The 24,774-nt window shown below is 42.7% G+C and overlaps 2 protein-coding genes across 4 annotated transcripts in view; one reads left to right on the plus strand and one right to left on the minus strand.

The window, feature by feature from the left end:
* Positions 1-17,682, minus strand: part of Vps36 (vacuolar protein sorting 36 homolog) — a 28,339-nt gene extending 10,657 nt beyond the window's left edge. The window contains exons 1-6 of one of the 3 annotated variants that reach the window (XM_076553650.1): positions 17,522-17,682; positions 11,729-11,797; positions 9,802-9,872; positions 5,763-5,877; positions 3,329-3,418; positions 2,156-2,242 (exon numbers count right to left, since the gene is read on the minus strand). In XM_076553650.1, the coding sequence (XP_076409765.1) occupies positions 2,156-2,242; positions 3,329-3,418; positions 5,763-5,877; positions 9,802-9,872; positions 11,729-11,797; positions 17,522-17,617 (528 nt within the window). In that variant the 5' untranslated portion in view covers positions 17,618-17,682. Of the gene's footprint in view, positions 1-2,155; positions 2,243-3,328; positions 3,419-5,762; positions 5,878-9,801; positions 9,873-11,728; positions 11,798-17,033; positions 17,283-17,521 lie in introns of those variants that run through there. The other 2 variants (XM_076553651.1, XM_076553652.1) reach the window with 2 other exon arrangements.
* A 2,930-nt stretch (positions 17,683-20,612) lies between these two features.
* On the plus strand, positions 20,613-22,573 carry LOC102915898 (charged multivesicular body protein 1b-like). Its single transcript, XM_006983005.4, has one exon. It carries the CDS (start codon positions 20,852-20,854, stop codon positions 21,440-21,442), a length of 591 nt encoding a protein of 196 aa, XP_006983067.1. The 5' UTR covers positions 20,613-20,851; the 3' UTR covers positions 21,443-22,573.
* The last annotated feature ends 2,201 nt before the right edge of the window (positions 22,574-24,774 follow it).

A 24,774-nucleotide genomic window follows, 5' to 3' on the forward strand; every position in this document is an offset into this window, starting at 1 on the left:
TCAGGTTTTTTTTCTGATAGGAGATCAAAAACCAAATACTATAAAAAGCTTGCCAGGTTAAAAATGACAATGCCCAGCTGCAGGAATACTTTTTTTGGACATAATTATAACGAGCCTTAGCCTCAGAATATTAGACCACGACATTTACAGTTTTGTATACAGTGGCTACTGCACAAAAACCATCCAAATGCTTCCCAAACACATTAAATAAAACCACTACAGCAATTATCTACTTCAAGGGCTTCTTCAAACTCAATCAGATATGTTTCTAATAAATTACTTCAGGTTATTGAAAATATACTGTAGAATTTCTCAACTAAGTGATGTGCATGGATATTTTCTTTCTCTCTCTCTTTCTTTTTGAGAATCAAATAAGCATCTTGTCATTCAGTGAAAACTCAGTGCACACAGTCTGACATGCACAACTGTGGCTCTGATCAGCTTGTGTCAATCTGCAGGAAAGTATCCCCACCTGCAAACACTTTTTTCTTCTGCTCAAAGAATAGTGCAAGAATAATCATGTAAGATCGTCAGAGCCAGCTCACTAAGCTAACAATGAAAACAAAAGGAACGTGCACACACCTCACAGGAATTTCCTCAGATAAACAAAGGCTCAGACCCTGGGCTCTTATCAGGGAGAGCCAGCACATGCAGGAAGCCCTTTGTAGGAGGCTCCGGGCAGCAGCTATGAAACTGAGTCAATTCTAACATTGAAATCACGCACCACCCTCTTTTTCAAAACTAGAACAAAGACACACGGTGCAAACGAAGAGTTTTATACTGACGACACTAACTGTTTACAGGTCTGTTCCACTTGTTTAAGTACAAACAGTATGAGGAATCACTACTGTTTATTTTCATAGCGGAAAATACCAAAATATTGAGTTTACACAGAATACATCCTTTATCACTTGTAATAACAAAAACAAATATAAATACCACAGTGCTTTAAAAGAATTGGCTAAAAAACATTTTAAGTAATTACAAAGCACAAATAAAAATTTCCAAGCTTTTACTTCTATTATTATTATCAACTTTAGAATCAGGAAACTATCAAAAAAAAGTCTAAGAAGGTATATAAAATAAAGTTAAAGCCAGACAGATGCTCAGGCCCATTCTATTATTCTGTCCTCTGGTTTAGGGAGTGTTCTATTATTCTGTCCCCCGGTTTACAGAGCATTCTATTGTTATCCACAGTCACATTTCCACTGTAGTTTTGTTTTAGACCCACAGACACCCTGTGCTGGCCTCAATGACTGCCAGTCACTGCTGTGGTTATTCATTTCATTAATGATTCCCATGTGCTGAATTTTCTATTCAGAACCGGTGAGTCTTGCCTTTGCCCAGCCCACCCCCTCCCTGGACCTCTTGTGCCAGTTGGCATTGGTAACACTGTTCATCCTTCTGGCCTTCGATCCCCTCTTCCCACTGTGAACAGATCTTCCTCGACCCCAGCAGACACCAAGGGCCACGCCTCAGGTCCCTTCTGGGTCCTGAGTTTTCTCGTCACAAGGTGGGTCTCACACGCCAATAGTGCCAGTTGGCCTGCCTATCTAGTGTACCATGACAGTAGGCACAGCTTCTCATGCAGGCCCACGGCGTGAAGAACAAGAACTATTTCCTCAGTAAGTCAGTCTCTGTAACAGAACATAATGTCTGTGGAGAATTCTTTGAGGCATGAGAGTCCATGAAAATGGAAATTATTTATTTGTTTGGTTGGTTAGTTTTTGGTTTTTCGAGACAGGGTTTCTCTGTATAGTTTTGTGCCTTTCCTGGAAATCACTTTGTAGACCAGGCTGGCCTCGAACTCACAGAGATCCGCCTGCCTCTGCCTCCCGAGTGCTGGGATTAAAGGCGTGTGCCATCACCGCCCGGCATAATTTATTTCTTGAAATGGAATAGTTTATTTCATAAATTGAGAACTTTATTTTGAACAGTACAACAACCTTCAGGAAAAGGAGTACTACTAATAAAAACCAGCTCACTATTCCATAGCCTCTCTGTAAGTATGAACACAAAGAAAAAACAGTGTTAAAATGTGCCAAGGTGAGGCAGATCTGTCACAGGGAATGGCAGACTACAGATTTTCAGGAAAACTAAATATGCTCCGAATTACAGATTGGGACTGTAAGCTGTAGGGGTGTTTAGGGATTACCTCAGAAATGTTTTTGTCAGTTTCTTTTCTCTTTTCTTCGAGTTTCCTTTCGATGCCTACAATTCCTACAGCTCTTACTCTTCCTGGCTGGGGGGAAAAAAAAAGCAAAAAACAAGTAGATGATAAAATATATATATAAAGGAAGGAAACAAACCCTCTGTAAACTACACTGACTTTTCAAAGGTGGGAAAGAGCCCACAGAGAAAGCATACAATTACATCTCACTTCCTTTCAAAGCATTGTCTTTTTCCGGGTGCACATAATGACCTTTAAATAGCAAAGAAAAAATAAATACATAACCAATGGCATGCATGTTTTTCTCTGTATTTTAGGTATAATTAACTTCTTATTCATTTTTTATTCTTTGGAGATCTATCATATATTAGATATCAATAATTTATCAAATATATAAAAAATTGTAGCTAAAATTCTTATACTTGACAAGTTATTAACCAAACTATTTCTCACATGTGAGTACTTGTGCATGGTTGGGTATTGATTTAGACTAATACCTGGGAAGATTCATTTTTTTTAAAAAATCAGAACTCTACTGTTTTGTTTTATACAGGTGTGTGATAACAGAGTTCATCTTCTCCTTCCTCCTCCTTCTTCTGTTTTTTGGTTTTTTTGAGACAGGGTCTTTCTATGCAGCCCTGGCTGTCCCAGAAATCACTAAGTAGACCAGACTAGCCTTAAAACTCACAGAGATCTTCCTGCCTCTGTCTCCCAGAGGCTGAGATTAAAGGTGTGCACCATCACATGGCCAGAGTCTTCTTAAAGAGTATGTCAGCACAGAGGTGAAAACCCTGTACTGGCTGGGCCTCGTGGCTCACACCCAGAATCCCAGAACTTGGGAGGCTCGGGCAGGGAGACCACATCAAGACTGGGACCAGCAGCACTACACACAAGTTCTGGGTCACCCTGCTTAAGAAGACAAACAAAAGGGGGCTGGAGAGATGGCTCAGTGGTTAAGAACACTGGCTGCTCTTCCAGAAGACTTGAGTTCAATTCCCAGCACCCACATGGGAGCTCACAACTTTCTGTAACTCCAGTTCTAGGGGACCTGATCCCTTCACACCAATGCACATAAAATAAAGTTAAATAAATTATTATTTTTTTTTAAAGAAGACAAACAAAAGGAAGATACTGCACTTACAAATAGCTTTCAAATACCTGGGGTCCTTTGTTTGTTTGTAATGACTGGGAAACTGGTACATTCTCCCATCTCCTCTGTGTCATTTCCTCTGATAAACGCCTGTAAAACTGTAATGGACATGCAAACCCTTGAGTCAGTCACATGGCAGCCATCACACATAGTACTAAAACATTTCTTCGTATAAATTTCTGCTCAGTCATCAGAAACAAGACTAGACCCCTCAAGCTGTTTTCTAGGATCAGCTTCAGAAAGCATCAAGAAATCAAAACTAGGCGCGCACACACACACACACACACACACACACACACACACACACACACACAAACACATACTGGCCTGTGACCTACAGTGGAATGTTGTCCCCACAGACGAGTGACACCAGAGTCAATGCCCTCCTCACTTTAAGCAATCCTACAGATTTAGAGCACTTTCAACCTATGCTGAAATAAACGCAGTCCAGGAAAATAATTATATAACCATTTTTCCATAAAAACAGCAGAGAATAGTTTGTCTAGTTAAAATATAAGGTAAAAATTAGGGACAGGCCAGACTCAGTTGTACGCATCTATAATCCCAATAGGAGGATCAGTTCTAGGCTACCTCAATTAGATAACAAATCCAAGGCCACTATGGGCCATATAATACTCTGTCTCAAAAAACAAAATAAAGCAAAACCATAAACAAAATTCAGGACAAAATGTGGCTAGGCTCACAAAAAAATCCAACATATTTTCCAACTACAGTGAAAACACCTTTGGCAAGTGTGGTGGTCGGAAAGAAAATGGTCTCTAAAGGGAGGGGCACTATTAGGAGGTGTGGCCTTGTTGGAGGAAGTGTGCCACTGTGGGGGCGGGCTTTGAGGTCTCACATGCTCAAGCTACTCCAGGTGTCAGAAACCATTTCCTGTTGCCTGCAAGATGTAGGACTCGCAGCTACTCCTCCAGCACCAGGTCTGCCTGCACACTGCCATGCTCCCCGCCATGATGATAATGGACTGAACCTCTGAAACTAGAAGCAAGCCACCCTATTTAAATGTTTTCCTTCATCAGAGTTGCTGTGGTGGTGGCGTCTCTTCACAGCAATAGAACCCCTAACGGAGACAGCAAGTCACTTCAACCGGCTTAGAAATCACCGTGTGAGAAGCGCTCGGTGTGGTGCTGTAGAAGACAGTACAAGTTGCTGGCAGAGACATGGATGTACCTGCAAAAGTCGTAAGAACAATGCCCAGCAACTTCCCAACTAGGTCCTCCAAACCAGGACACCGGGTCATGGTGCCTGGGTCATTCTCTGTATGGAGCTAAGCAAGATCAGCGGCCTGGTGGTCAGCTTTCAGATAGGCCAGCTTAATCCATTTCCATGTTGTGCTCTGTTGCCTCGTCAACTAACCGCTAAAATCTTTACGAGCAGTGGAGTGACGTCACTTAGCTGGCTTCCAGCTTCAGAGGCCATGGAGCCACATCCCCTGCTTTTCACTTTCTGATACGGCTCAGAACACAAAAAGGGTTTGTTTTGTTTTTTGTTTTTGTAAAAACTGTGGTTTAACAACCTAGATGCCCATCAACGGAAGAATGGATGAAAAAAAATGTGGTACATATACACAATGGAGTACTACTCAGCAGAGAAAAACAATGAAAGCCTGAAATTTGCAGGCAAATGGATGGAACTAGAAAAAATCATCCTGAGTGAGGTAACCCAAACCCAGAAAGACAGTTATGGTATGTACTCACTCATAAGTGGATTCTAGATATAAAATAAAGAACAATCAGACCACAACCCATAGAACCATGAAAGCTATATATATAGCATGGAGGTCCCTAGGACGACTGTGGCATATAATAAATTTCAGTTTTACTCAATTATTGAAAAAAAAATAGCCAAATGAATGGAAACACATGAACTATGAACCAAAGGTTGAGGGCCCCCAGCTGGATCAGGCCCTCTGAATAGGTGAGACAGTTGATTGGCTTGATCAGTTTGGGAGGCAACTAGGCAGTGGGACCAAGTCCTGTGCTCATTGCATGAGTTGGCTGTTTGAAACCTGGAGCTTATGCAGGGACACTTGGCTCAGTCTGGGAGGAAGGAACTGGACCTCCCTGGACTGAGTCTACCAGGTTGATCGCAGTCCTCGGGGGAGGACTTGTCCTGGAGGAGGTGGGAATGGGGGGTGGGCTGGGGGTAAGGGGAGGGTGTGGGAGGGGGGAGAATAGGGGAACCCGTGGCTGATATGTAGAACTGAATGGTATTGTAAAATAATATATATATATATATATATATATATATATATATATATATATATATATATAAAATGTGGTTTAAAACCTGGTATGTTTCATAATACTGTCTTCTATCATATCAACACACAACACACACTTTGGATCATAATACTGTCTTCTATCATACTAACCCACAACATGCACCTTCGAATCCTACTGTACTCATAAGGAAGCTTACCTCAATCTGGCCATGTTCTTTGAAAGAGAGTTTGATGTAGGAGTTCTTACTGCTCTGGAACGGACCAGGCTCTTTGTTAGAAGGAGCAGGGTGCAGATGAACCACGATCTTGGCACTGATGAAACAACAAATATGTTGGCCATTTTTTAAAATCACTAATTCTGTCTTTATAACTTTTCATTTGCTTATTTCTTACTCTTTATGTATTGTTTTGAGGCAAGAGCTCATCTGTAACTCTGGCAAGCCTGGAACTTGCTCTGTAGTCCAGGCTGGCCTTCAACTAGAGATCCACCTGCCTCTGCCTCTCAAGTGCTGAAATTAAAAGTGTGCACCACTATAACAAGCACTATTTTTTAAACTTCTTGTATATTTTAAATCACTCCTAAATTCATATAAAAATAATGAATTTCCTAAAAGAAATTCTTTTCTAATTTATATTCAGGATCATTAAAACCTGCAAAAGTAAAACGTAAGATATGAACTAAATGTTATCGGCTATATAGATGAAATAAAAGTATGGCTTTAGAAATGAATTCAAAGCCTGGAGAGATAGCTCAGAGGTTAAGAGCACTGGCTGTTCTTTCAGAGATCCTGAGTTCAATTCCCAGCAACCACATGGTGGCTCACAACCATCTACAATGAGAGATCTGGTGCCCTCTTCTGGCCTGCAGGCTGAACACTCACTGTATACATAATAAGTAAATAAATCTTTCAAAAAAGAAATGAATTCAAAGTAAGCTCCCAACATTGTGAGTGGTTTATGACTAGGCTTCCCATCCACAGAGTCATCACCTGAGGTTACAAGGGGCTATCATTTCTGCCAAAGCATTCTGCCTTACATACTTGAAAACATGTGAAAAGGTATCTGTAAAAAGGTATCTGTAGCTGGGCGGTGGTGGCGCACACCTTTAATCCCAGCACCGGGGAGAGGCAGGCAGATCTTTGTGAGTTCGAGGGCAGCCTGGTCTACAGAGCGAGATCCAGGAAAGGCTCAAAGCTACACAGAGAGAAACCCTGTGTCGAAAAACCAAAAAAAAAAAAAAAGGTATCTGTAAAATGGGCTGGCTGATATGTCAATAAAAACTTATCCAAAACTAATGTTCCACAATGTCGTTTGCTGGAAAGTGCCACTCACGCAGCAGCATGATCCAGAAGGCCAACAACACTGCCGACCCAGGGAGCTATGCTTGTCAGTGGCGGCAGCATCTTCAGTACCTTGAAATGCACGACCAGACACGCTTCACCAGGGTCTGGCCTGGTGACTCCTCCTGATCCTCCTTTCCACGCACCCTGCCCCGACCCCCATATCTAGACACTAGAAAATGGAAAGACATCCACTGCTCATGGATTGGTAGAATTAACATTGTGAAAAATGACTATCTTACCAAAAGCTATTTATAGATTCAATGAAATCAAAATAAAAAACACTATCTCACTCTTCACTGAAATAGAAAAGGGAAGAAAAAAAAAACTATCCTAAAATTCATATGGAATCACAGAAGATCCCAGATAGCCAAAAATACTGAGCACAAAGAACAGTTCTGGAGAGATTACTATTCCAGTTCTCAATGTGTACTCCAGAGCCATAGTAATAAAGACAATATGGTACTGACAGAAAAACAGACATGTAGACCAATGGAACAAAACTGAAGACCCAAACATGAGTACATATAACTTGAGCAATTTAATATTTGACAAAAATTTTAAAAATGCTAAGTTGGAGAAAAGAAACTATCTTCCAACAAATGGTGCTGGGAAACATGGATGTCCACATGCAGAAGAATGAAATTAGACCCTTATCTATCACCTAGCAAGAAAACTAACTCCAAATCAAAGACCTCAAGGTGAAACATGAAACGCTGCTTGAACACACAGGCAGTGCCCTAAATGATGCAGGTGGAGGGAAGGACTTTCTGAATAAACCTCCAATTTTTCAGGAATCAAGGTCAACAATGACAACTAAAAAGTTTCTGCACAGCCAAAGAATCAATCGGTCATGTGAACATGAAGCTACAGGATGGGAATCTTTGTTAGCTATACAGCTAAATATACATATATCCTCAATATATAGAGAGCTCAAAAAACAAAGAATCAAAAAAAAACAAGAACAAAACAAAAATCAAATGACCCATTCAAAAATGCACTTGGGATCTGAACAGAGTTCTCAGAAGAAAAAAAATGTCTAAAAAAAAAATCTCAAAAATGTTCATCATCCCTAGCAATTAGGGAAATGTAATCAAAACAACTTGGAGATCTCATCTTGCTCCAGTCAGAACAACAAAGATACCAAAAGAACTGACATTGGATGCTGGAGAGGATACGGGGAAAGGAACCCCCACTCACTGTTCACAGGATTGCAATTTGGTACGGTTATTCCGGAAATGAGTGTGGAAAACCCTCAAAAAGCTAAAACCAAACCTACCATATGGCCCGGCTGTACCACTCCTTGGCGCATGCCCAAAGGACTCCACATCCTCCTCCACAGACACTTGCTCAGCCATGTTCATTACTTCCCTATTCACAACATCTGGGAAGTGGAAACGAACTAACTGTCCTTCAACCAGAGAACAGATAACGAAAATGTGGTACACATAGACTATGGAATACTATTTAGCTATAAAGATAAATGAAATCACGAACTATGCAGGGAAGTAGACAATACTGTATCGGTTGAGGTAACCCAAACTCAGAAAGACAAATGTATGTGAATGTTCTCTCATCTGAGGCCCTTATCTTCAGGTGCTGCAACGTGAGTACATAGCCTGAGTAACTGCAGAAACCAGGAAAGTAAAAGAGACCAAAGTCGGGGGAGGAGCCACAGAGAAGGTGTTCGAATAGCCGGGTACAATTGATTTGAATGGGAAAGTGGGACCAACAGAGGCAGGAGGATTTAATTAGGGAGGTAGAGGGAGATAAATAAAGAGAGAGAGGATGGTAAAATAACAGTAAGGATGTCTGAAAAGTCACACGGAGATTGTATTATGATCTTCCTACCCAAGCTTACATATAATACAACTAAGTCTGTACACACACACACACACACACACACACACACACAATTTAAATGAAATCTTCCCTGATGGACTAACAATACTCCCCTCCAGAGCCATAACTATCTAACAAGAACCCCAACCCCAGGCATGAGAAGCCCTGTTTGAGTTGTTGGTCAGGGCTGTCTAATGGACCCCCAAACAGTCCAGGCTACTGTGGTTGTCCTTAGCTGTCTCTCAGAGGTGGGAGTTAAGTCCCTATTGCTGAAGACACCATGCATTTCAGACATACGATCTGGAGGGTCCAAGATGGTTCTGACTTTAAAGTCTCCTCCCTGAGAACTGGCTTTCAGGGTACCAGAGGGTGACAAAGAAGCAACCTATAGTCCTACCCAGCTATTGACGCCTAAGAACCATAACAATGACCAGCAAGGAATGATAATTCTAAGGGAGGAGGGTTATCAATAGCTATTAGTATCAATAGGCTATCAATATCAATAGTTCTTTCCCTCATGAGGGGTTCTTGAGTTTAAATATGGAATAACAGGCACACACATAAAAGACAAGTATGTGTGTGAAAATACATAGAGTAAGAACAGGACCACATCATTTATTATGACCCAAGGATATTACATCAAACCTTACTACTTTATTAAGACTTTAAGAATGCACATAAAGTAGAAAAAATAACTTTAAGGAACCTACTGACCAACAGTGTGGTAAGAAATGTTTTTTGTGAATAAAGACTTTCAGACTTGGGGTTGGGGATTTAGCTCAGTGGCAGAGCGCTTGCCTAGCAAGCACAAGGCCCTGGGTTCGATCCTCAGCTCCAGAAAAAAAAAAAGACTTTTAGACCTTGTGCCAGGCCGTGGTGGTGCACACCTTTCATCCCAGCACTTGGGAGGCAGAGGAAGGCGGATCTCTGTGAGTTCGAGGCCAGCCTGGTCTACAGAGTGAGATCCAGGACAGCAAGGGCTACACAGAGAAACCTTGTCTTGTAAAAACAAACAAACAAACAAACAAACAACAAATAGATTGTTAGGCCTCACCTCTTCCCAATTCCAGCCGCCTGTTCCTCAATAAACACAATCTGGGACAGAGGAATGGCCATGCAGCACTCCTAAGAGGAAACCAACGGAGAAAAGAGCTTACTGCACGTGTCAGAAGATCGAGTCCGGCAGCATGAAAACGCTGCTCCCTGTGAGGTCCTTAAAAACATCAACGCTGTATTCCTTAAATAAAGTGCTCACGCGAGCCAGGGCCAGGAAGGCGCGCGCCTGGCAAGGGCTCTATCACAGCTACACTTCCAATCTCCTTAGTAAACTTAAGGAAAATTGAAATACAATTCTGTGCTGGCATTTTGGTGCATGGGAGAACATAAGGAAATTTTTAAAGGCAGGCAAAGGACTGGGAAGATGGCTCGGTGGGTAAAGGTGTCTGCCCCAAAGCCTAAACCTGAGTTCAATTCCCAGGACTCATTGTAGAAGAGAGAAGTCTGCAAGCTATCCATCCGCTGGCCTCCACATGTGCAGGGTGGCATGCCCATACTCATGTACACACAAAATATAACAATAAATAAAATGTAATTAAACCAGGAGGTGATACATCTCGAATCTCAGTACTTGTCAATCTGAGACAGAAGGATAAGGAGTTCAAGACCAGCCTGAGCTATACAGTGAGACCCTGTCTCAAAAAATAAAAGTAAATGGGGCTGCAGAGATGGCTCAGCAGTTGAGAGCATCTGCGGCTCCTGCAGAAGAGCATGGTTCAGTTCCCAGCACCTATCTTGCTCTGTAGACCAGGCTAGCCTCGCACTCACAGAGATCCGAGTGCTGGGATTAAAGGTGTGTGCCACCACCACCCAGCCCACATCTGCACATAATTTTAAAATAATTATACAACACTAATAGACTAAAGAATGCAGCATCAAAAGAGGCAATATCACCCGTAAGAGGGGAAAAAAAAGGGTTCTTAAAGAACAAAAAGTCAGATATTGCAACGGATAGCACTCCTCCCAAGGATACATTACAGTTTACAGTTCATCTTGGCATTAAAAGTTCATGGTGAGGAGCTAGAGAGATGGCTTAGAGGTTAAGAGCACTGGCTGCTCTTCCAGGAAACCCAGGTTCAATTCCCAGCACCCAGATGGTGGCTCACAACCATCTGTAACTCCAGTTCCAGGAGACAGGAGCCCTCTTCTGACCACCATGGGTACTGCACATACATGGAACACAGATACATGTAGTCAAAACACCCATGGCACATAAAATAAAAAAAATAATTTTTGAAAGAAGTTCTTGGTGACTGGGAGTATAGTGAAGATGTGAAAACATGTGCTTAGTGCTCCAGCCTGAGGCCTGTCTTCTGCACCAAACTCAGTCAGGACAACTTCTCGGCTGGATGGTGAGTGATTAGGAAAATAAGAATATATATACAGACTAGATGGCTTATCCTGTTGACAACAGTAACTTTCAAATTAAAACTCTTTGGAATAAAGATATCAGCTCATACATACACCTCATTCCATCTAGAAACTATAAAATCGGGGTGCAGAGTCTTTGCCTAAGTGATATAGGGCAAGGTCTTTCTCAGCAGCCAGCCTAGTCCCTGCAGCAGACTGCTCCTGCTTCCCCACAGGGAAGACTGGCATGCTGTAGGAGTGACTGACTGGTATTCGAAAGCATAAGAATTAAGCATCCCAGCACTAGGGAGGCAGCGGCAGGTAGATCTCTCTGAGTTTGAGGCCACCCTGGTCTGTATAACAAGTTCGAGGTCAGCCTAGGCTAGAGAGTAAAACCCTGTCTCAAAACAAAACAAAAACTAACAAGAGAAAGCAAACAAAATCTTGCATGGGGGAGCTGAGGGTGTGATTCAGTGAGAAAGCACACACTCGGCACAGTCAAGGCCCTCGGTCCCAATTCACACAACTAATTAAACAACACCCAGAATTAGATGCTAAAAGCTGAGGTCTCTTACATTGTTTTTCTGGTCTCTCCAAATCAGCCGGTGCGTACTAAGAAGAAGAGTCCCAGCATCAAACTTTATCTAAAATGACAAGAGTGTACAAGATGTCAATATCACTCCATGTGATCCTGATTTTCATACCTAGTAAACGTACAATATGAAATTACAGAACACTTTAGAACGAAGTTTATCACAGGTTAAAAAGAAGCAAAGCTATATACCTTATAAATATATATATATGTATACACACACACACACATACACACACATACACACACACACACACACACACACACACAGCCATTATAGAACTATGGAGAAATTGAAATGACCTACATGTAGTATCAGGCAGTTAAATAAAATGTATCTACAGCACAGCACACATGCCAAAGTTATAAGAACAATGAGGCAGGACAACACATGTTATCATGGAATGCTAAGGCAGAGCTGATGGGAAAAAAAGGAATTTGCAATGCATTACATAGAATGAAATTCTCCAACAAAATGTGCTTTACATGTGTGGGTATCTGCATGTCTCTCTAAGGACCAAAAAGGAGGTCTCCATCAGTGTACCGGAAGCACTCATTTATCCCGGGAAAAGGGTGAGGAAATGGGGGGGAGGGAGAGAAAGAAGCAAGGACTCCTTTTTTTTTTTCTCTCTTTTTTCTTTCTTTTTTTTTTTTTTTTTTTTTGATTTTTCGAGACAGGGTTTCTCTTGCGTAGCTTTGCGCCTTTCCTGGAACTCACTTGGTAGCCCAGGCTGGCCTCGAACTCACAGAGATCCGCCTGCCTCTGCCTCCCGAGTGCTGGGATTAAAGGCGTGCGCCACCACCGCCCGGCCAGGACTCCTTTCTTAAAGGATTTATTTTAATGTGAGTGTGTGTCTGTGTGAGTGTGTGCACGTGACTGCCAGTGTCACCCGAGGCAGGAGGACAGTGCTGACTCTCTTGGAGCTGGAGTTAGGCGGTTGTGAGCGGTACTAGGAGCCAACAGGTGGTCTGGAAGATCAGTGTGTGCTCTCAACGGCTGAGCCATCTCTCCATTAGCCCCAGACCACCCATCTGCTTCTTGCTGAGAACTGAAACCCAGGTCCCCAATATGATGGTGTTTTGAGTTAGAGCCAAGTGCTTCTGCTTGGATACGGTCATGAAATGGGGACCCAATGATGGATCAGAGTCATTGCATGAACAACAGATACAAGCTGTCTCTGCAGGCACAAACCCAGGGAAGGTGCACCGAGGTGCACGCAGTGAGATGGTGGTGTCTGCAAGGCAAGAAGAGGAACCTCAAAGCCTCTAATCTCCCAGCATCAGATCCAGGCCACTTGCACCTCAGGACTGTGAGAAAGAGGCCTCTGCTGATGCCATCAAGCCTGTACAGCACTATTTAACAGCCCCATTCTGCACTCCAGAATTTGGAACTGTTGTTTAAAACTCTAGTATGTGCTGGAGATGACCTCAATCGGTAAATTGCCTATCATCCATGAAACTGGGGGGTGGGTGGGTGGGGTTCCCAGCACCACAAAAACTGGTATGGCTGCATTTGCCCGTAAACCCATCACTCTGGAGGTAGAAACAGAAGGTTTGAGGGCAGCTTGGGTTATGTAAGAGCCTGTTCCCTCCACTTCCCCTCAAAAACAAAAAATAAAAATACTGCTGTATAATAGTATGAAAAAGATGGCATCTCTGTCTGTATGATGAAGTTTTAATTTCATAGATTATTATTCCCGGAAATTAGACAGTAAACCAATTTAGAGTTAGGATCCTAGGGATTAATAAATCAAATCCCGTCAATGCTGTTAAAATAACTATACATATATATGTATACACATATATGTGTAGACACACACACACAAACACACATGATGCTTCTATTTCTCTAAATACTAGAGAGCTAGGGAACAGAATTTGCCATAAAATAAGACTTGTTTGAATCATTTCCAGTTATCTCTAAAGTTACAAGGCTGGACCCATTTTCAAGGCTATCTCACACCACACACTGACGAAGAAAGATTTTAGTAAGAATTCAGTTTATTGCAAATAATGCCAGAATTCTCCTGAGTTTAAAATTATATGGCTAAGGATTTTTGTTTCAAGCCAGACAAAATCATGGCATGGATGGGGTGGGGATCATGAAGCCCCAGCTTCATCATCTCCTAGCTGAAGAGAGGCTCCTGGCAGAGGGCGAGTCAGTTTTGTTCAAGGATCAGAAGAGGTTACCCATGCTCCAGTAGAGGGCCCCACAATCATACACATCCTGGCGGCACTGAGTGGACTCAGTGGATTTAAAACACAAGTACAGGAAGTTAGGAGGGAAAAGTGATAGTGGGTAGAAGGAAGGGAATGACGGAGTGAATCTGATCAAAATACATTATATGAATGTAAGAAATTCTCAAACAGGAAAAATTCTTATTAAATAAGTAACCAATAGGAGCACTATTAAGTATCAATCTATAAAACCTCCGTTTATATTTATTGTGCATATCTATGAGAATATGTCCCTGCCATGACACACATACAAGGGACAGGACAGCTTCCAGGAGTCGCTTCTCCCAGTACCTGAGACCTGATCAAATTCAGATGAAGGCTGCCAGGTGCCTCCCCCTAATGAGCTACTTTGCCAGCCTGTACCATTCTTTTTTTTTTTTTTTTTTCCTTGTATCATTCTTAAAAAGAAGTTAAAATCATGTATTCTGTTAACAGCACTATAAGGTATCCATGCTATTTTATTACATTAAAAAGTAAATTTTTCATATATCATGCTTTATAGCAAACCTAAGCAATATGCCAAAAGTAATTACTTCTGGGGAGTGGTGTACTGATTATTTCAAGTTTCTTTCTTTCTTTCTTTCTTTCTTTCTTTCTTTCTTTCTTTCTTTCTTTCTTCCTTTCTTCCTTCCTTTCTTACTTTCTTTCTTTTCTTATGTGTACTTAACCAATATTATTAGTTTGAAAAAAAATCAAAGAAACCTGCCACTGGCATACGTAACTTCATGTAACTCTGAAATATATATACTTTTTAATGTTAAATCAAGCATACACAGGAACATGCTTTTTATTTATTTAGTTAGTTTTAGTTTTTCGAGACAGGTTTCTCTGTGTAGCCCTGACTGTCTTGAACTTGATCTATAGACCAGACTGGCCTTAAACTCAGAGATCCACCTTCCTCTGCCTCCTGTGCTGAAATTAAAGGCATGTGCCACCACTACCTGGTGGCACATGCCTTTTAAAAGCCAACAAAGGGGCTGGAGAGATGGCTCAGATGTTAAGAGCACTGGTTGTTCTTCCAGAGGTCCTGAGTTCCCAGCACCCACATGATGGCTCATAACCATCTGTAATGAGATGCAGTGCCCTCTTCTGGCATGCAGGCAGAACACTGTATACATAATAACTAAATAAATCTTAAAAAAAATAAAATAAAAAATAAAAGCCTACATATAACAGATTACCAGCATTTTGGACACACATTTTAAAACATTTTTCCTAAGAATAAGATCTACCAGTATTGCTAATAAGAGGTTAGTGATGAATAATGGTATTACTGCTGAGCGATGTGCTGAACCATCAGTTCAAATACACTCTGTGAAAGATATTTGTCCTAGGTTTCTATTGTCGTGATACTTAACCAATATTATTAGTTTGAAAAAAAATCAAAGAAACCTGCCACTGGCATACATAACTTCATGTAACTCTGAAATATATATACTTTTTAATGTTAAATCAAGCATACACAGGAACATGCTTTTTATTTACTTATTTAATTAGTTATTGACCAAAAGCAATTTGGGGTGAAAAGAGTTTTATTTCAGTTTCCAGTTTAAAATCCATCAGGACAGGAAGTCAGGGCAGGAACTGAAGCAGAGACCATGGAGGAACGCTGCCCATTGGCTTGCTCCCCGTGGGTCTCTGAACTTGCTGTTTTAGACATCCCAGGATCACCTGTCCAAGGGCAGCACTGTCCACAATGGGCTGGGCCCTCCCACATCAATCATCATTAATTCAGAAAATGCCTCATGGACTTGACCACAGAAAAGTCTGATAGAGGTCTTTTCTCAATCGAAGTTCCCTCTTCCCAGATGACCCAGATGATGTCGGGTTGATAAAAATAAAAAAAAAAAAAAAAAAAAAAAACCTAAACAGTGCACTATTCCACCAGAATACTTGGACTTATCAGAGGAAAGACAAGTTCTGTGTTTTCCTCTGAGTTAGAAGTAAAAGGCTGGGTGTGACGGCACATTTGCCTTTAACCCCAGCACTGGGAGCCTGAGGCAGGCACATCCCTGTGAGTTCGAGGCCAGCCTGATCTACATAGCAAGTTCCAGGTCTGCCAGAGCTACACAGAGAGGTCCTGTCTCAAAAAGGGGAGGAAGGGGACTGGAGAGATGGCTCAGCAGTTAAGAGCACTTGCTTTCTCTTCTAGAGGAGTCAGCACCCACAGATCCAGGGAATCTGACACCTCTGGCCTAGGCTGACACTTGCCCTTATGTGCACACACCCACATGTAGACACACACACACCTATACACAATTAAAAATAAGAAAAATGTTACAATGAAAAGTAGAGTTCAAGTACTCCTAGTGTGTAATTCAACCTAACTCTAAGTGTCTTGGCTAGTCTGATTTACACAAAACCAAGCAACTGAGTTAATGATATTTTAAGAATCTCTTTTTGCTAGTAAAAATTCCCGTTTTCAAAGCAAATCCTTCGTTAGCTTGGAAGTGCACGATATTCCCTTAGACCGGACAAGTTCTTGTTTTATCTTGTTGAAATCAAAGTTTAGGATATATATTTAAAGCTCATCATGTCATTTATGTCCCACTGCCATGCCGATGAGCAGGAGGAAATGTGAAAGGTTGTTCCTCTAGGGAAGAAACTGTGCTGATAGTTCTCTTCCGTTCTCCCGTGGATTCTTCTCAACCTGACAGACAAGTCAGACTGGTTTGCCTTTACTACTCAAAACCAGAATAATCTGAGCTACTTAAAAAGTAAACCAAACTTTTTTTTAAGCAGTTGGGGAAAAGATCTTGGCTCAAAAGCAAGAGTAGCACAGTCCACAAAAATACCCTAAGAAACTCTGGGGACCTGGGTCAAACGTCATATGCACCTCCAACATCTGTAAGCACTGACCAGGAAAAAGCGTATCGAAGTACAGATCGAGGCGTCATTTCCATAGCAGCGAGGAAGGAGGGGTGCAGCATGTGAAAACTTGAAAGTAAAAGTGTTTTGTGGGAACGTAAGCTCTTTTCCTCCGTTTCCAGGTCGTACATTTCATTCAGAACGGGATGGCTGGTAGTTTCCAGTATGTACGAATGACTTACTTCCATTCGGGATTTCTCTTATCATGTGCAAGCCCATCTTCTTAAGATTTCAGCTTGCATTCCAAGGCAAGGGCTTAACTGCATGACTCCATAAAACAAACGAAGCGTCAAGCCCACTTCCTAAAGCAATCACAAAGCAAACCGAAAAGCCAACCCGGAGGGGCTGGACCCCGCTGCCTCCTTCGGAGATCCTTTTAGGGCGAGCGACCGACCGACGGCGGCTCAGCCCAGAACAAACCCATCACCCGTCCAGCAGGAGGGTGGGGAAGGCGTTCCGGTGGCGCGCTCCCGACAAAGGCGGAACTGGACTGTCCCGGGCTCCGGCCACCCTCCCCCTCCCCCGAGACCTCCGGTCCCCCGCGCCGGGCTCCGCCGCCGTCCACCGTGCACCGCGGGCCGCGAGGCCGAGGCCGGGAGCCCGGGGCCCCAGGGCGAGCCAGGCCGGGCCCAGCATGAGGGCCCGCGGGTCGGGTCGGCCTCCGCCCTACCTTCTCCTCGCCGTCGTAGACGCGCACCCCGCGCTGCTGGATCACCAGCGTCTCGTTGATCTCCAGGAGGCCGCTGGTCCACACGAAGCGGTCCATGGCCGCGGCCCGGGCGAGCCTCCGCCGCTCACCGGTGCTCCCAGCCTGCGAGCGGCGCCCCCTGGTGGCCGGCGGGGGTGGGGCGGCCGGGAGGGAGCGGGCTTTCCCCCCCCATCCGACCCCCGGCCTCCGACAGGCGGCGTGAGGGAGCGCCCCCTGGCGGCGGCTACTCGTGTGCACATTTGTTTCCTTGTTGATAAAAGGTTGTAAATAATGATTTGTTTTTGTTTTTCAAAAAAAGTGCTGTTTTTAATACTTCTGTAATCAGTATATTATGTGATACCCTCTGCTCCTCTCTCGGATTTTTGTTTCAGACTAATTTTTTTTTTTACAACATTGTATTTATTTTATGAGTGGGTGGGTGGGGCACATGTAAGGAAGTACTCGGAAGAGAGAGAGGACACCTGATGAGATCTGGTCCTCTCCTTCCACCTTGTGGATGCTGGGGATCAAACTCAGGTTATGAGGCTTGGCAGCAGGCACCTTCACCGGTTGCCACCCCCTTTTTATAAAAATGTGCATTCGTCTAGATTAATGAAGGTGACATGGAAAAACCGACCTCAAGCAGATTGTCATTTAATAAGGGCAATGAAGGACATCAGTCCCTCCTAGAGACTGGAGACTGAACACAAAGTGCAAGGGGGCTTTTTATAGGGCTGAAAAGGGAAATATCAGGGGGGTGGAAGAGTCCATCTGCCGGACAGTTCCCCAGCTGTCTCAAAGGGATAGATACCAAAAGAGGTTGGCGTGCTGATCTTATGGGAGGCTTCCTCCATCCTGAGAGCCACAGGTGTTATATTAGTCAAGTCAACTTTCCTGCCTGGAATTTCTCGGCCCACCTGAGGCTTTTAGATCCTTTACCTTCAATGTGTATGGATGTTTTGCCTACGTGTAGGTCTGTGCACAGATCCATGCCTGTTGCCCAGGTAGAGCAAAAGGCTTTAAAAGGCTTTAATTATTATTCTGTCCAATGTAAATTTTTCTTTTTCTTTTTTCTTTTCTTTTTCTTTTTCCTTCTCTCTCTCTCTCTCTCTCTCTCTCTCTCTCTCTCTCTCTTTTTTTTTTACATAGTTTGTTCTTCAAACAGGGCCTAGTAGTACACACCTGTAATACTAACACTTGGGGAACAGGAGGAAGAGGAGTGTTCTGGGTCAGCCTGGGCTACATAGTGAGACTCTAAAAACAAACAACAAAATGCCACACGTGAAAAAGGAAGAAAGGATGGAAAAAAGGAAGGGAGGGAGGGAGGGAGGAAGGGAGGGGAAGGAGAGAAGCAGGGAGGAAAAAGAGAAGGAGAAATATGGTTTGTTTTGTTTTGTTTCTACTTAAGTATTTGGAGCTAGAAAGATGGCTCAGTGGTTAAGAGCACTGGCTGCTCTTCCAAAGAACCCAGGTTCAACTCCCAGTACCCACATGGCAGCTCACAACTATGTGTAACCCCATTTCCAGGGGATTCAAAGCCCTCTTCTGGCCTTTGGGGACACCAAATATACATTTGATGCAACAGATATACATGCAGGTAAAGTACCCACACAAAGCTGGACATGGTGGCGCACACGTTTAATCCCAGCACTCGGGAGGGAGAGCCAAGCTGATCTCTGTGAGTTTGAGGCCAGCCTGGTCTACAGATAAAATGTATTTTTTAAAAGAAATCTTTACCAAACAGTGTTTTCTTCCCCTGCATTTTCTTCTGTTTTGCAGTTTTCTTTTTTATATTAGGTGTGTGTTTCATCTTGAGGCTGTTGGGCTTTGTTTTGTATAAAGTTGAGGTAAAGATCAACGGTAGCATTTTTCAGATGGAAATTCAGTTACCACGACTGTTTGTTGAACAGTTGTTTTTGTAAACTGTTGTTTCTGAAATCTGTTGCATTCCATTGTTTGTCTTTATGTCACGTTGTCTTGATGATCATGGTTTTTTAACTCTTAGAAACAGATACTATTCCTGTTCCAACTTGGTGCTATTTCACAGTTATCCTGCTTACTCTAGATCCTTTATATTTCTTATTAATCTTTAGAATAACAATACAGGGTCTCCTGATCCAGGAGCATATTCTAGCGGTTTATTTAGTTTCTATAATTTCTCTCTGCTGTACTGTTACACTGAATGTTTTCTCCAGAGCCTCCTACTTTCTGAATTCAGTGAGATTTCGTTCACTACCAACCTTGCCAGGTCTCTGCCGTGTTATCTCTGCAGTTCACGATCTCTCTCTTTAGCCTTTCTTTCCCAAACTGTCCCTAGGACTGACCCGCCCTGTTCTCCTACAAGCACATAACTTGTTTCATGTACCCACCGGAGAAGCCGATCAATAACAATCATAGTCTACGGTTTATAGTCTGCTGTGTTAACAATGACCTGTTTTGAAAGACGTCTTCTTTGACCTTTTAGAAAAGGATCGTTCTTACCTCCCAACACTGTGGAGTGGTTGTGTGTGTGTGTTTAAAAATAAGCGGTGCTTTGTGTAGGGTTGAGACCTTCCCAGGTTTTCCCCCACCCACTTGGGCATGTCCAAAAGAGAGTAAGGAGGGGGTACATGAGAGAGTTTGGAGGAGGAAAAGGAAGGGGAGAATGATGTGATTTGATTAACAATCTCAAAAAAGAAGCTGTTCTTGCTGGGCAGCGGTGGTGCCCGCCTTTAATCCCAGCACTCTGGAGGCAGAGCTAGGTGGATCTTTGTGAGTTTGAGGCCAGCCTGGTCTACAGAATGAGATCCAGGACAGGCACCAAAACAAAACAGAGAAACCCTGTCTTGAAAAACCAAAACCAAAACCAAAAAAAAAACCAAACCTGTTCTTGGAGTGGAGTGGGTACATCTGGAAATTAGGGAGAAATTGTCATGTTGAAAAATATAGTAGTCTCAAAGGTTTTCTTACTGTCTTGGTATATTGAAATCTCCATGGTTTATCTTTTTTTAAATTTTTATATTTTATTTTTTTTTATTTCTTTGAGACAGGAGTTTTGGAGCCAGTCCTAGACCTCGCTCTGTAGACCAGGCTGGCCTTGAACTCACAGAGATCTGCCTGGCTCTGCCTCCCGCGTGCTGGGATTAAAGGCGTGCATAACCACCACCCGACATGGTTTATCTTTTGTTCTGAGTTTGTTTTAACTACAGACACTTAAAAGCAAGCAAGCAAGCAAAAACAAACAAACCAGGGCTGGGAGCAGACCTCCTTGAGCCGGTGTCTCTGCTGCTTCGCCCCGGCCCACTCCACAGAAGGCACACGACCTTGTCCAGTATGGAGAAACACTTGTTCAGCCTGAAGTTCGCGGCCAAAGAACTGAACAGGAGTGCCAGAAAATGCGACAAGGAGGAAAAGGCCGAAAAGGCCAAAATTAAAAAGGCCATTCAGAAGGGCAACATGGAAGTTGCGAGGATACACGCCGAAAATGCCATCCGCCAGAAGACCCAAGCGGTGAATTTCTTGAGAATGAGTGCGCGGGTGGATGCGGTGGCTGCCCGAGTCCAGACCGCGGTGACCATGGGCAAAGTGACCAAGTCCATGGCCGGTGTGGTTAAGTCCACGGATGCGGCGCTGAAGACCATGGATCTGGAGAAGATCGCTGCTTTGATGGACAAATTCGAGCACCAGTTTGAGACCCTGGACGTCCAGACGCAGCAAATGGAAGACACGATGAGCAGGACGACGACGCTGAGCACTCCCCAGAACCAGGTGGATATGCTGCTCCAGGAAATGGCAGATGAGGCGGGCCTCGATCTCGGCATGCAGCTGCCGCAGGGCCAGACGGGTTCCCTGGGAAGGAGCGTGGCTTCGGTTGAGCAGGATGAACTGTCCCAGAGACTGGCCCGCCTTCGGGATCAAGTCTGACTGAAGAAGCTGTCCGAGGTTTACTTTTGACGCGCTCTCTTGTGTTTTAGAATTGTGCCAGAATACCGATCACTCTTCTTTCTAAAAACCTTTGGGTTTACAGCTCTCTCCAGATAGGACAAGGAATTCCACTTTTCCTCCACCTTTAACTGGATTTTAAAGTTCTTTATAGCTTATGATGATGTGTATTTTTTTTTTATAGCTGCCTTGGAACGAACCGGTTAATTTGCTGTACATGAATCAAGAAAAATCGGCAGAACTCTAGTCCTCATGGAATCCGTTTTCACTTAGAATCATCAGATTGAAGTTTATTTTTAGTGTGGTTGATGATACATAGACTGACAAGTGGTACAAAAAAATTACATGAGGAGGAATGGGTACTTTTTTTGCAAATTTGTAAACACTTTGTTCAACTTATTCGGTGGGAAATACTCTTTCTGTATATCATTTGGTTTTCTTTGCTTTTGCTATCAAAGAAAGACTACAATTGACTATTAATTTATACTAAAATTACCATAGAAGATTTTTGAAAATACTCGTTTTCCATCCTGTTAGTTCATATAATAATGGAGTTTGTGTAACTAGGAAAAAATACCACATAATTTATTATCAGGAAAAATTAAATTTGTTTATTTATATTCTAATTTACCAAGAATTCTTAAGGCTTAACATTTGATAATTTCTAGTTGTTTGCTAATGAAAGTCAATCTTTATTGACTTCTGATCAAAATAATGTTCATCACCATGGCAGTCCTATTACATGCCTAACATTGCCAAAGAACTGCCGATTGGGTCCAGGTAAATCCTGGAACTATGTCACTATAGGTTTTGTTTTTATTTAATAACCAAAAATATAAATAAAATTAGAACAGCCTTCTTTTTAAGTTCTAATTATTTGTATGTATTATTTTGGCTTAAAGCAACAACTCTTTTAGAACCTCAAAAAGCCTAAGTTAATGCTGTAGATCTGCAAAGCTTAAATGTACATTTGACCAGCTGGAAGTCCCGGACCCAGGAGTGAGCTGGGATTAGAAGGAAAGAGACAGAGACTGGAAGCCTCCACCACCCTCCGCCTTCCTATTTTCCTCTGGTGGACAGCAAAGCACCTCCCGTTTTCTCCCGGCCTCCAAACACAGAGAACAAGTGTTTGCTTGGCACATCCATTAACCTAAGTTAAATACTTACAAAGTTTGTTTTATTTCATTTCCCCTTTTTCTGAGTTTTTTTTTCTATTATGAGAATTCCAATGTTTCAGACAAAAATAGAGCCTCTACAAAACTCTTTGAAAAACCTACTATAGTGTGGTTTCCCATGTGACTAAGTGTTAGTGAAAACAAGTGCAAGCCTGCACAGATGTGTACTAAAGCTCAGAGTGTATGTGTATACATATTTACACATTTTTTTGATAAGTGCTCTAAGGGACACCTTAACCACCTAGTTTCCTCTCCCAAAGGACCTTTACCAGACGACATGTCTTCTCATATACACAGTTGTGCTGAGTCAGGCGTGCGTCAATAAAACCTGTGTCTTAATCCTTTAAAAAAAAAAACAAAAAACTATTAGCCCAGCAGTGGTGGCGCACGCCTTTAATCCCAGCACTTGAGAGGTAGAGGTAGGTGGATCTCTGTGAGTTTTGAGGCCAGCCTGGTCTACAGAGTGAGATCCAGCACAGCCAAGGCTACATAGAGAAACCCTGTTTTGAGAAACAAAAAACAAAACAAACAAAACTATTAAGGTAAATTTCACAGTGCTGTGGAAGAATCCTTCTGTACACTGTGAATATGTGTCACTATCATTGGTTTAATAAACAAGCTGGCTGGCCAATTGCTGAATGGGATAAAGTTAGGCAGGAAAGCCAAACTGAGAATGATGGGATGAGAAAAGGTGGAGTCAGAGGAGTCACCAGCCAGACACAGAGGGAGCAGGAGATGAACGTGCCATGCTAATAAGGGCACTGCCATGGGGCAGAGCATAAATAAGGAATATGGGTTAACTTAAAATGTAACAGCTAGTTAGTAATAAGCCTGAGCTATCGGCCAAACATGTATTATTAATATTAAGTCTCCATCTTGGTTATTTGGGAGCTGGTGGACAGGACAGAAACTTCCACCTATATCACAGACATAAAATTAACTGGGTTTAAGCATCAAAACTTAGTTCCTCATGCTTGCAAGGCAAGCTGTCTTCCCCAGCCCCCCAAAATTAACTGTCTGGTTGTATTAGTTAAGGTTCTCTAAGAGAACATAACTGATAGAGTGATTTATTAGCATCGCTTAGTCTATGGCCCAAGTTGTCCACTAATGACTGTCTCCCAGTGGAAAGTCCAAGAATCCAGTAATTGTTCAGTCCATGAGACTGTATCTCATCAGTCTCAATCAGGGCTGGGGTGCTGGAGGGATTCTTAGAGAACTGCTGGTCTTCAGTCTACACTGGAATTCTGAAGAAGTAGGTTCTAATACCAGGGAACGCATGCCCTCCCCAGCAGGATAGATGAACTTGCCAGTGTGAGTGAGGGCAAGCAGGCAAAAAGCAAAAGCTTCCTTTGTGTCCTTGTATGTGCCACCAGATGTGCCTAGATTTAGGATGGGTTTTTAACCTCAGGTAAGGTACCCAATCAAGAAAATCTCTCACAGGCATGCCCAGCTGCTTAGGTTTCAGTTAATTCCAGATATAGTCAAGTTGATAACCAAGACTAGCCAGCACACACCAATGGAACTTTTTGTTCTGTTTTTTTTTTTTTTTTTTTTTTTTGTCTTTGGGTTTTTGTTTTTGTCTTTTTTGTTTTTTGTTTTTGGGTTTCTCTGTGTCATTTTGGTGCCTTTCCTGGATCTAGCTCTGTGGACCAGGCTGGCCTCGAACTCACACAGATCCACCTGGCCCTGACTCCCGAGTGCTGGGATTAAAGGTGTGTGCCACTGCTGCCCGGCAACACCAATGGAACTTTTAACAATCAGCCATATTGTAGTGAGTGTGTAAATGGCAGTGGTGTCTTTAAAAATGAGAGCTAGTCAGCTGTTGCTTCTCCCAAAATTGGTAAAGCTATACTAAAACAGGATATTTCAAAAGGAAAAAAATCCCACAGAAGCATCTGGGATGTAGCTCTATGGCAGAGCACTTGAACAAGTCTAACTTCTATCCCTAGTGCTGAAAACAAAAACAAACAAACAAACAAACAAAAAAGTACTAGAAAAAGATTTGAGGGAACAAAAGGGAGAAAATAGTCGAAAAGCTGACCATGGCTGAGAGCTAGCTGGGGAGATCCTCTGGCCTGGAAAGAGAGCATTCTCTCTTGCTTAAATAAAACAAGGCCTCCAACATGGTGTCAGTAGTCC

Source organism: Peromyscus maniculatus, chromosome 17, assembly GCF_049852395.1.
Source record: "Peromyscus maniculatus bairdii isolate BWxNUB_F1_BW_parent chromosome 17, HU_Pman_BW_mat_3.1, whole genome shotgun sequence".
NCBI lineage: Eukaryota > Metazoa > Chordata > Mammalia > Rodentia > Cricetidae > Peromyscus > Peromyscus maniculatus.

Coding starts and splice junctions, on each gene's coding strand:
- LOC102915898 (XM_006983005.4), top strand. CDS start 20,852: ATGGAGAAACACTTGTTCAGCCTGAAGTTCGCGGCCAAAGAACTGAAC.